General features: G+C 39.6%; 1 protein-coding gene and 1 long non-coding RNA gene across 3 annotated transcripts; both read left to right on the top strand.

Moving 5' to 3' along the window:
- Window positions 1–1311: 1311 nt before the first annotated feature.
- On the top strand, window positions 1312–4948 carry LOC146258482 (uncharacterized). Of its 2 annotated transcripts, none has more exons than XR_014729643.1 (3): window positions 1312–1474; window positions 2344–2412; window positions 3535–4948. It is a non-coding gene; the product is annotated as an uncharacterized LOC146258482 (long non-coding RNA). The 2 variants fall into 2 exon arrangements; XR_014729642.1 differs by having other exon boundaries at window positions 1326–1474; window positions 2347–2412.
- Window positions 4949–9065: 4117 nt separating this feature from the next.
- LOC146258481 (uncharacterized) lies at window positions 9066–11045 on the top strand. Its single transcript, XM_084673153.1, has 5 exons — window positions 9066–9165; window positions 9995–10065; window positions 10315–10503; window positions 10597–10694; window positions 10896–11045. Exons 3-5 carry the CDS (start codon window positions 10329–10331, stop codon window positions 10962–10964), a joined length of 342 nt encoding a protein of 113 aa, XP_084529279.1. The 5' UTR covers window positions 9066–9165; window positions 9995–10065; window positions 10315–10328; the 3' UTR covers window positions 10965–11045.
- The last annotated feature ends 1429 nt before the right edge of the window (window positions 11046–12474 follow it).

Below are 12474 nucleotides of genomic sequence, written 5' to 3'. Positions count from 1 at the left end.
CTGCAGCGTATCATCCGCACTGCTGAAAAGGTGATTGGCTGCAATCTGCCTACCCTCGAGGACCTGCACACCTCGAGGACCCTGAGGCGAGCGAGGAAGATTGTGGCCGACTCCTCCCACCCTGGACACTCCCTGTTTCAGTCACTCCCCTCCGGCAGAAGGCTGCGGTCCATCAGGACCAATACCTCACGCCACAAAAACAGTTTCTTCCCTTCCGCTGTTGGCCTCTTCAACAAGGCCAAGGGACCACACTGACTCTAATGACTTCCTGCTTAAAACACACTACTTTTTGCACTGCATTACAAAATTGTATCTTGTACATTTGTATTTTTTGTAATATTTGTATTTTTGTATTTTTATATTGTAATTTACGGCAACTTATATTTTATTTTATTGTATATTTTATTCTGATCTAATCCCACTTAGTACTGCTAGTTTATGTACCCTTAGTATAGATAGTCCACATATTTAAATTTTAGGTCCCTATATATTTATTGTATGCACCTTCCTGCCAAAGCAAATTCCTTGTCTGTGCAAACTTTCATGGCGAATAAATCCCATTCTGGTCTCCAGAAAAAGAAAAGAAAATTCCCATTACATTTTAAACAGATGTTTTGATATTTACATGGCGAAAGTTGAGGTTAACATAATGCAGACAAAAGCAAATTTAACAATATGTTTTCACTGGATATTTCAATAATCTATCAATATTACTTGCACTTGAATAGGACAAATAGAAATGGAAAACAGTAGAGAGGATAACCACACTGTAAAGAAAATCCATAATTTTAACAGTGAAAGGTAGTAGAGTAGCAACAGTAAAAAACTGTTAATTATAAAACATGAATAAACAGATAAGTACTGTTAATGTAAATACAAGAAAGTTTGCATTACTAACTTTTGCATTATTGCTTTGTAAAAACTACAACTGTTTTACCGTGAAAACAACGGTAAAGTAGGCCTACACAAAAACCCAAAATGGTAAATCACTGTGTTTAGCCTACTACAGATGCATGCGGTTAGAACTGTTTTTACCCTTTTGTTTTTTCACAATACATCACAATGATATGCTCAACAAGAACATGTGTGTAATAGCAATTTTATGCCAGCACAAAAAATGCTGGTTAAATATACACTGAAAAAAATTAGACTGGCCTGGATTGGATTAAACTAAGCATCTTTTGCGTATTTTACACACTTGTGTCATGTTCTTTAGCAAAATGTGATCGCATTGTGTAGAATGCAGAAAGTGTAGGCCTACATGAAATTATTTAGGTCATTTTGTGATAAAGTGAATCAATCAAGTAACTTCAAGTAAGGCTTTCAAATTGTCTCGCGATAGCCGTGCAATCGCGCATTGCGCGCAAATCACTCACTCAACGGTTCAGTCATCACTCACTCAATGGCTCAACTCAGTGGAAGAAATTTGTCGTTTATCTGTGTTTCCACTCCAGCCATCACTCATCTCAAATATGTAAGTATGCATGGCTACCAATAGCTACCTGGTGATTTGGGGTTTGACTTTCACAATTTTCTAAAGAAATAAGTTAATGTTAGCATTAGGATTACCTTTGGCAATCACATGCAAGGCAACTAGCTACTGTAGCTACGAACCTTCGTCCACCATCTTAGATAGCCGACACACCATGAGACTAGCTTGCTATAATTTACATGCTAGTGACACTATATTGTGTCAAACCTGGGAACCGAGTAGGTTTGTCTGAACTTGTGTAATACTTTTGTGTGTTAGCCCCCTTAACTTCGCTATGTGGGGGTGCCCACATGAAACTCGCGGGCCACCTGAACGTATGTGCATGGCATGGGTCTCCGACCATGTGGAGCCCACATAAGTCTCCGACCACGCAATGTGACTTTCCTACAAATACATACCAAAGACAGTCTAAATTCAAATTTTCAGCTTTCATGTGCTTATTTAGTTGTTTAAAAACGACCTCAAATCAGCAACATTAGCAATTTGAGCAGCAAGCCTGAAATTATTGCTAGGCGATGCCGGATATGATGATAAGAATTCTATCTACTGTAAAATCAATTAGATGGTTGAACACTCATGCACCCCAGTTGAGGGGGGAATTCCAGTGCTATAGTCAAAGTTAGCAACCACGTTTTAAACCGACATAACAAAATGCTACAAATGAAGGTACATTATTATAACCAAACGTTTTCTGTTGTTATTACATTTACGTTTTTGTGTGACGTTGCCGCCTCAGAGTGGTTGGAGGCTAACGTCGTTCCACTAAATATATTTATGAGAAACCCTGCTCTAGAACTTAGGCTACACAATGTATTAATTGCATGCATGATACAAGTGTTTTTCTGTTGCAGCAGATTTACATTTTCTCACTACATTGTCACCTGGCGTCAGCTCTGCAACCGTGGGCTCTAGTTTTTGTGGTGAGTATTACATTAAGTTGCAATTGCCATTATTGTTGTATGGACTGTTTATGTCAAGACCGTTGATGGAGGTTCTTTCTGTCTCAGACATTAACTTGCATGTATTTCAAAAACACAAAACCTACGGCGGTGAAAAACATCTGATCCCGGTAATCATGAGTTCATAATTACGATGGTGTATTCTGTCTTTTTTTGGGACTATTTTGGTTATTGGAGTGGTATTTTTAAAACAAAGTTTTAACATTGGAGTGAACTAGTGTTGCACAGTAAACCTGTACTAAAAAGAGACACTTTTACATAGCTTCAGTGTTCCTGTGCATGCATGGGAGACTCTGACAGAACACCTTCTCTGTAGCACTCCATCCAGTCCAGAACCCAGGGTCCTGAAGTCTCGACTTTTACGATACTCAAACGATGCGATGTTAATATACCTCTCTGATCTAACGAGTCTGACTAGCTGTCGTGACCTCTCAGGTGGGCTTTGGCTATGATGGAGAGCTGGAGAGATGGTTGTTCTGCTAGGTTCTCCTGTCTCTGCACAGGAACTGCAGCTCTTTTGCAGTGATCGTCAAGGAGCCTAATGACAAATTATGGTCAGAATTATGTAGGCCCATGCTTAACCCCTTCACCAAGTTTCATACAAATCGGGCTGGTAGTTTTTGCGTAATCCTGTTCACACACATACAGACCAACATTCAAACACACACACGGGAGAGAAAACATTACCTTCCGCCCTGCTACGGTTTTGTCTGGGGGTGTTTAAACCAAAAAAAGTCCCACACAGCTTCCTTTTTGGGACTGAGGCCATTGTACAACAGGTCAAGGTACAGCGTAGCGTTAGCATGCCAAGTTGATGCCTTCTCTGCGGAGTGCAGACTGCTTTGCTCTCGAGATTCACATGACCAAATCGCAGCCGTTGCCATGTTTTAACATATCACAATATTATTGCAAATGCGATTAGTTGTTGAGCCCTAAAAGGAGGGGGGTGTTTTGTGTGTGATCAGGGCAAAAACTGGACATTGACTATTTCCCTGGTAACAATTAAGTCAGGATTTTCCACACCATGGTTACAGTACGCAAGGGGAATTTATCTTGAATTTGTGCTTTCTTTTATTCTTGCAGCCTACATCATGGATGGACACCTGTGGAGAAGGCCAGGGTCAAAAAAGCCTTCATCAACAAATGCCGTCTGAGAGTCGAAAATACACAGATATTAGGAGTGGAACGGTACATGTATTCGTATTAAACCATACGGTATGGGCGTCATGGTTCGGTGCATGAAATTACACAGAGAATACACGGTATAAAAATTTAAAATTAATTAATGTAATACGGATTGGCGCCGCCGTGAATCAGAGATAGCTAGCAGCACTAAGGACGAGTATGGCGAGTGGTGGCGACCCACGAGAGATAGAGGACCCGCTGGCCTCCTTAAAACCCTTGTGCTGCCTTCGGGTCACATGACCCAAAGGTTCATAATGAACCATCGTTGTGTTTACCCAATTTTACCCAATACAAACAAATAAAAATAATTTTCTTTTAACCTTCGCAATGTGGGGGGTCTGAGACAGCCCAACGGTTAAAAGAACTGCCTACTTGTGATTTATATATATAATATGTGTGTTATTCCAATTGTTTAGACGTTACGATGACAAATGTAGCAGTTACGCATAATCAAATACAAAAACAATTGTAGAATAAGCAGTGCTTTTACTGTCCGTTCACTGCGGATGACAAGCGAAAAACTCACTTGCGCACTTCCATCCTGTATTCTTCAACATGTACGTTGAAAAGCACAACTCTGCTGTGTTTTTGCACGTAAATGTTATGCCAGTAATCACCTACGTTACGTATCCAACATGGACCAATTAAAATAGAGATATTACTGGACATTTGCGCAGCTAACGTCATTACACCAGCTACATTGTAAGCGTAATCCCTGCAAAATTCAAGTAAAAATGACAGCAGTGGTGTCTGCCGATATCACAGACTGACATCATCGCACGTCACTGATTGTGGGGTATGTGAGTGGAAATACATCTAACATGCTAACGCATCTGGCGTGTGCTAAATGACGCCATCACCCAGGTGTGCCAATCACTGGAACGAGACAAAAAAAACTGTCCTACTTCTCCCTACAGTGCTTAACCAGCCATACACATACAAATAGGGCCAAAAAAATCTGTGACGCAATCGGAATTGACATGTCATCTTCAATGCGCCCGTATTCACTCATAGAGGAACTTGGTTTGTTTTGCTTTTCCCTCCGTTTTACCGAACTCGTACCGAACCGTGATGTCTGAACCGCGGTATGAACCGAACCGTGACTTCAGTGTACCATTCCACCCCTAATAGATATACATTCTTTATATGTTAAGTTCAGATTGTTCTTCTGCTAATGTTCAGCAACAACTAAAAGTTTTGTTTTTGCTCAGATATACTGTATATATCTATTTAAGGATCCCTACAGAGATTGCCCTTTCTGTCAAAGTGATCATTTTTGTTTAACATTAAATAAAGGGTCCATTTGCATGCATTTGTTGAAAGTTTCCTTGATTTTTTTCCATTAGTATATAAATATATATGACTCATATATTGCTCAATATTTGCTCTGGTACTGCTCATTTTCTTTCCTAATGAGAACAAAGTGAGCCATTAATGAGACTGAGCAAGTTATCTCCATCAAGTCTCAACTATGACTCCTGCTAATGTTGCTCTATCTCACCTATTGCTCCTAGTGAATTTTAGGAGCAACACTTGAGAAATGGATATATGACTCATATATTACTCAATTTTAGCTCTGGTACTGCTCATTTTCTTTCCTAATGAGAACAAAATGAGCCATTAATGAGACTGAGCAAGTTATCTCCATCAAGTCTCAACTATGACTCCTGCTAATGTTGCTCTATCTCACCTATTGCTCCTAGTGAATTTTAGGAGCAACACTTGAGAAATGGTTCAGATCAAATTGAAATTAAAACGAGGCTGAACTGAGAGTCACAGTTTTGTCTCATGAGCTGTAGAATAGCAACCTTTGAGCAATACAATTTTCCTCTGGGAGTATCTTCCAACTGCCAGTACTTTTAGATTGTTTCCCTCTTTTCTGTACTTTTCTGCCTTCATCTTGCTGCAGGTCCTTTCTAACATACATTTCAGGCCTTTTGAAACTCCAGCAAATATTTTTTTGCTAAATGTTCACAATTTTATGCATTGTTTCTCTACTTTCAGATTTTTTTCACTTTTTGTTTAGCATTTTTCTTCTGTTTTCTGTAGTTTTATGCCTTTGTCCAGCTCCAGCCCCAATTTAAAATACCTTTCGGTCGCTTTGAAGCTTCAGCTTATAACTTTCTGAAAATGTTCAAAATTTTCAGCTATTTTAGCATGGTGAGCGATCCCCATTCAGGTTTTCAGCATTCTCACTGCTGTTTCGCAGGGACAGCCTTTAGTTTTTTTTTATTTACCGGACACGTTTCTTTGCTAGCCCACTCCTTTCACACCGTTTAAGCAAGAAACACCATTCAAACTTCACTTGATGTTGAAGTCTGAACTGCTTTAGTGTGCTATTACTTTTCTCACAGGTAACTTTAAAAGTTAAGTTATTAAAGTTTAAAGTGCTTTAAAAAATGAATGGGTTTCAATGGTTCAGAATTTTCAAGTCAAATTCAATTGTGACGTCATGCACTGACAGAACTGTTTGACACCGAGTCCATTTTTTTTTTACAGTTTAACACTTTCTTGCCTGAATATGCAGACTTTTCAAATAATATACCTGAAATGTTTATACCGTGTTGAAGACAAGATGTAGGGCTTTCTAATGATGTAAATATTTATATGATTATGTTAGGCAAATCATCCTTTATCAAGACGATTTCACGGAGTCATTCTGACAAAAATCGTCGTCAATACTTTTTAGAAAACGTCATTTTTAACCACTTTCAATACAAGATAGAGGACATGTTAAAGTATATGAAATGTGCGTAATCTTGTCATGAATTCAGAACAGAAGTAGGGCTGCACGACTATGGGCAAAATGAGAATCAAGATTATTTTGATCAATATTGAGATCACGATTAATTATCACGATTATTTGTTGATTTTAAACTAATCAATTTTTTTTGTCACAATGCATTGTACCTGCGTAATGGATGTGAATAAAACTCAAAATATACCATCAATAAAAAACAAATACACAGGGCTCGACATTAAGGCTTGTCCGGGACAAGTGGATTTTTCTGTAGGGCAAGTGGAAGAGAAATTTACTTGCCCCACTGGACAAGTTAAAACTCACTCAAAATAAAATGCCAAGTTACTTCATGTTATGTTCCACTCATGACGTTTATTTAACCGATTTTATTTGACCGAATTCTGCATTGGCAAAACACAGATCTGTGTTCACTCGAGTGGCTTAGTCCCAAGATCTCTACAGACCTTGCAGCTAATTTAATGCTCAACAATTGAACGGGGGCTTATTACTTGAAAGAGGAATTATTGTGTCGTCTCAGTTACACTAGGGCTTAGGAAAACTTTGCCTAGCTCAAGTAGGCTAATGGCTAGTAGAACATAACATTTCAGAATAATTTCAGCAAATTAAGCAGCGCTGCAAGACCCAGTTACATGTTATACAGCTAGCAAACTAACATTAGCTAGCATTGCTAACGACATTGGCTAACTCAACTTCGGCCTATCCTCTGTATTTGCAAGCTATCTAAACTTATACTGTATCTAAAATAAGGCTTTAGGGATTAGCGAAGGCCGGTCACAGGTAGTTTTTTTTGTTTTCTTTCTCTAAATATCTTCTCCCGTTTTCAATTTGAATCAGTACATCTAATACAGTAGGAATTCTCCCACGACATCCGCTCGCTCCACTTAAAGAAAAACATGTTTTCTCAGTCCACCATACATTAGACAAGCTCATTTTCGAGCACTTTCAATACAAGATACAGGCCATGTTAGTTGATAAATATATACATAATTGTGTGGGCAATGTAGAACAGCCGACAGATTTGAAATATATGAATATGATCTTTTGTTTTAAAGTTAAGGCCATTCTAGTGACGAGTGTTTACATGGCTGGCTACGACTGTCATCATAGCTGCCATAGAACGGCAAAACTAGCTACGTCTATCGTTCGTTACCTACTAACAAATGCTTAACAGTATTTACTTTTTCCGGTTTCCGGTTGACGACCTGGTCCAGCGTTGGTAGACCGACGACCAGGCAGGTCTTGACAGCTCCACAAGGGATGTGTGGGGGGGACAGAGAGGAGAACAGGGATTAGAGAATGCCAGGAGCAGCTAACAGTTACAGTCGTAATAGAATGAGATCCCCACCGGTCAAGTGTGGAGTAGTGCAGCAATTTAACAAAGCTAAGAGGGTATTTGATGCAGCCCCACACACCAAGACAGCAACAGCCCCCCTTGGTTGGAACATGAAATCTGTTCCGGGGGAAACAACTCGGGTTTATAGGTACAATTTTATAGGTTATATTTATACGAAAAAGGATGAAAACAACCAGCCCCCCGTTGTCTCCAACTAGTAAACTATAGCAATAACAATATACAGCAACGGAACTATTACAGTAACAATATACAATAACAGGTTTACTTTATTTGTAACATTTAAATGGGCAGTGTGAACATAAGCTAAAATTACAATTTAAAAGTTACATGTGATACACACATAGGCAAACGCACACCCCAGGTTTACATAGAAAGTACACACATTTAACATTCATAGGATTGACTAAACAAGAACGTTTTTAATCTAGTTTTAAATGTCGAAACAGTATCAGCCTCCCTAATTGAGACAGGTAATTTGTTCCAGAGAAGAGGTGCTCTATATGAGAACGCCCTACCTCCAGCAGTTTTTTTCTTAATTTTGGGTATTACCAGATAGCCGGCATCTTGAGATCTTAGAGTCCTTGTGGGGCAATAGGCTGCAAGGAGACCGGAGAGGTACAGTGGTGCCAATCCATGTAGAGATTTGTAAGTTAGTAGTAAAACGTTGAAATCAGCTCTGGCTTGGATAGGGAGCCAGTGTAAAGAGATAAGAGTAGAGGTTATATGATCAAACTTTCTTGTTTTTGTCAATAGTCTAGCAGCAGCATTTTGTACCTGCTGTACATTTTTCAAGTAGGTAATTGGGAGGCCAGAGAACACACATTGAAGTAGTCCAATAGGGACGTAACAAAAGCATGTTCAATCACGCAATATTAAATGTTGCACCCAGCACGTTTAAATGTAGACAGTGTACGTAATTCATGTGCAGCTCAGCCCAAGCATGGTCATCAATTTTCTCATATGCAGGAACATAGCTTTAATAAATAAAAGACTGAGTTTGGAATATAATTCTTATATTCTTAGCCTTAGGCCTATATTAAAATATAAGTATTTCATTCTTTACATGTACAAAAGCATTCAATGTGTGATGTGTAACATGATTAAGCAAACATTCTTTGTCCAGCACAATAAAGCTGTATGACACACTGCAAATTTGAGCTGCAATAATTTTGTAATACAAAATTGTTAAATGTGATCAAAAGGTAAGCTATTCTTAAGTTTCATTTCCAAAGACAAGTCATCACAGACTATTACAAGTGTTCCTTGCTAACCTGCCCCTCAGTCTGCCCCTGAACAACAATTTTGCGCATGCCCATTTGAACGCATCTCTGAAACTGGGATTTCAGAAAAGAGTTTGCAGTGATTCAACCGTCTTGAACGCATGGATTTCAACTGGAAATTAGCTACTTCAAAGGTGAATTTCTTTACAGAAATAGTTTTAAATATATAAACATATTTTCTGAAATTGGATGGAGCATGCTATTACGTATAGGTTTTAAATTTAGGCTATTTAGCCTGGTTATCTGTGTCAGATTCGCATTGTTTACGTTAGGATTTCACTACTAGTAGTAGTGCTAGTATAATGTACTGTAGAGGTAAGGCTAAACCCTCCAGAAAGTTATGTTTAAATACTGAAAATACATACAAAGTTTAGCGTCTCACAAATCACCCACAAAAGAATCAGTAAAAATAAACGTTCAGAACTGTTAGAAAAAACCTTGTCCCAAAATAGTTTATTTAGCCCTGGATTTTCAAAGACTGTGGAGCTAGCACGTGGCTGATCACGTTTTGATCAGTAGGTCATGGCATGCACAGCAATGGCGTCTATAAAAGTATCATGTCACTAATTCTTCCAATTTGTACATGACATGTTTTTGGCTAAGTTTATTCGTTTTAACTTTAAGATGCGTGAGTTCTAAATATTTCCGACGCTTCCACAAGTGAGTTTTTTTCCAAAACGGCAGCTAGGTAGCTTTAATTAGCTTCTGTTTCTAGCAACCTAGCATAATACACGTAGCAATGCTACTACCTGCTAGTGTTACTTGTTAGCCTACTAATTGTCAATTTTGAAGCCATACTATAGCGTTTGTCACATAGTTTGTCTATCGGCCTGGCACTGTGTCCCTGGGAAATTTTGGGAAAGTAATGAATGACCGTTTATAAAAGTGGCAATAATTGTATGAACCATGGCAACCCTAAAGGTTTTGAAGCAAAAGCATGACTTAAAACTTTTGCATCACCAGACCCCTAGGTGTCAACTCTGGTCTGGTGGAGGAGAACCCATAGGGGGTCCAGGAAAACAGCTGGCAGCCAGGCAAGTGCAAATATAAGACACTCAAAGCTTCTCAATAGCATTGCCATCTCATTGTAAGGCATACTTAAGTTGTTCTGATCGTGGCAGGGGGATACATATTTGTCAAAACAACAAATGTTGTCTTACTAATGCTTTGTATACAACAATTCTAGGTAACATGTGTTATTTACATCAATGTTACAGCTGATCTAGAAGAACCACAGTGTATGCCAACTCTTGTAAGCGTGTTTTACTTGTCTTTACTGATAGACACATTACAGGTTATGCTCCAGAAGATGGAGACATTGGAGGAGAACCAGCGAGAGGCTCTCCTATTCAGGCGACTACAGGGCAGACACGCTGAAGAGGTGCCAGTGATGGACCTACAGGTGGCCCAAACACAGGCTGAACTCCAAGACCTTGAGGAGCGCCTTAAGGTGCTGGTGTTCCGAAAGAGTGGTAGGTGTTTTGAGATGCCGTGAACTATGGCTTACACGCAGCGTTCAACGTTCAAATTGGTGCTAACAATAAGTTCATGACTTCTAATTGCAGATGCTGTGATGAAGTGGAAGACGGGACTGGGAGAAAAGGCTGTGGAGCTCCTCACAGACACTCAAACACACCCTGGCAGCCCATTCAAAACAAGCCAGGTGAATGAATCATGATTGCAGCTTCCCAATCCAACCTTTCACATGGCTATGTGACCAAAAACTTGAATCCCATAATATTTTTTTGATGATGTATATTATTCTAGATGTGATTTTTTTATGACTTGTATAGCCCCTTTCATACGTGCAATTATGTTGATAGGACACTAACTTATTTTGTGCTTCATTTTTTTTGTGCGTCAGGGCCAACATACCGGACCTGTAGCGGGGACTGGCAGAAGATGTTCATTCACTGTTTGGCACTTTGTTTGAAATAAAATGACTGAATGTTACATGGAAATGCTGCCTTGATTATGATTAGCTTGAGTTAGGCTACACACCACACAAACATAGTCCTCCTGAAGTTGGCTATGTAGCCTATTATACAAGAACAAGTAGCATTTGGGGCAAATGAGGTCTGCATATGAACCGCCCAAATATAAGCAATAGAAATGAGAAATATAGGTTTGTAATTAACCTTGCAGTTACGGACTGGCAACGTCGTAAAATTACGTTGCGAGGAAGTTGCGGTTACGGACTGGCAACATCGGAAAATAACGTTGCCACGACGTCGCGGTTATGGACTGGCAACGTCACAAGATTACGTTGCGGCAACCTTCTGGCAGAGCCTGTTTAAGGAGAGCCTTGCCACTCCCTATTAAGCCCCATTGTACCAAATTTGGCTGCAGTTCCACCAGAGTTCCACTGGGGGTGATCGCGAGCGAGTGCATGTTGAATGGCAGTCTATGGAGCTAAACGGCAAAATTTTTGCCTGATTGTCGTCGAGAAATCTCCGATTTGATTGTAGTTTTTGCATGTTTAACATGGATTATAGGTCGAAAGTTAAATGAACGAGTACTTATGTCCTTTTGATTTCTTACAGGGTGAGTCGTTGTCACCCATAACACGCTAGCATGCTGCTAATGAATGCTGATTGGTTAGTGAAGGACTGATACAACCAGAGCTCCCGTTTGATGGCATCCGAAGCGGAATCAGAATGTCAGAACATTAGCAACATTAGCAACAACATTAGCAAGCCAAAACTCTTTCTAGCATGTGTATTGACAAGGAGAGCCTAACCTGTCTGCTGTGTTGTCGATGCCCTGGGAGAAAAAAGTAAGTGACCAGAGCTTGCCGTAAAGCAGTAGCTCTGGTCGTATGATGTGTATGATGTCAATGACATTTTCAAAAGCTTTTTAGAACAGAAAGGTGACTTTAAAACAATCTAATAGCCTGTAGTGTGTATTTTTTTGTGCCTCCCCTTTCGAATTCAGAATTCAAATTACTAGACAAAAAATTATATCCTGAAAAAAGTGGATTTTGAGGGGTACCGCTCCATCGACCTTCATTCATTCTGCACTCGCTCGTTAGCGCCCTTACATGGAACTTCAACCTGTTCAGAACCCGTAAGTTTCCCGAGAGTGGCAGTACTCTCTATAATAGACATTCTCTGCTTCTGGCGTCCCACAGATGCATGGTCCCGCAACGTCGCCGAAAAGTTGCGGCAACGTATGTTTGGTCATCGCGTGACGTTGCGACAACGTAAGGGCAACGTAAATGTGTTAGCTGGGGAGTTAGAGTAGCTAGCTTTTGCAGTCACGTAATGTGATGAGATAGAATTAAAAAGTATTAAAAAAACTCACCAGGGACAAAGACAACATTGTCAACCCTGCACCACGGATTATTATTTTGATGTCATCTTTAAATTCAGTGTCTAAACAGGACTGGGTGACTGATAAGTTTCTCATCAACCTTGAACCTGAAACCTAGATTGTAGGTTTGC

Source organism: Hypomesus nipponensis, chromosome 14 (assembly GCF_054491055.1).
Source record: "Hypomesus nipponensis isolate SF chromosome 14, ASM5449105v1, whole genome shotgun sequence".
Lineage (NCBI taxonomy): Eukaryota > Metazoa > Chordata > Actinopteri > Osmeriformes > Osmeridae > Hypomesus > Hypomesus nipponensis.
Note: the sequence above shows the minus strand (reverse complement) of the source record. Positions and strands in the feature narration are given on the sequence as shown.

What these genes read in the sequence shown, in the direction of transcription:
- LOC146258481 (XM_084673153.1), top strand. Translation starts at nt 10,329, where the DNA reads ATGCTCCAGAAGATGGAGACATTGGAGGAGAACCAGCGAGAGGCTCTC. An exon ending in GCTGGTGTTCCGAAAGAGTG is followed by an intron (nt 10,504 to 10,596) that starts GTAGGTGTTTTG and finishes TTCTAATTGCAG; the next exon opens with ATGCTGTGATGAAGTGGAAG. An exon ending in GCCCATTCAAAACAAGCCAG is followed by an intron (nt 10,695 to 10,895) that starts GTGAATGAATCA and finishes TTTGTGCGTCAG; the next exon opens with GGCCAACATACCGGACCTGT.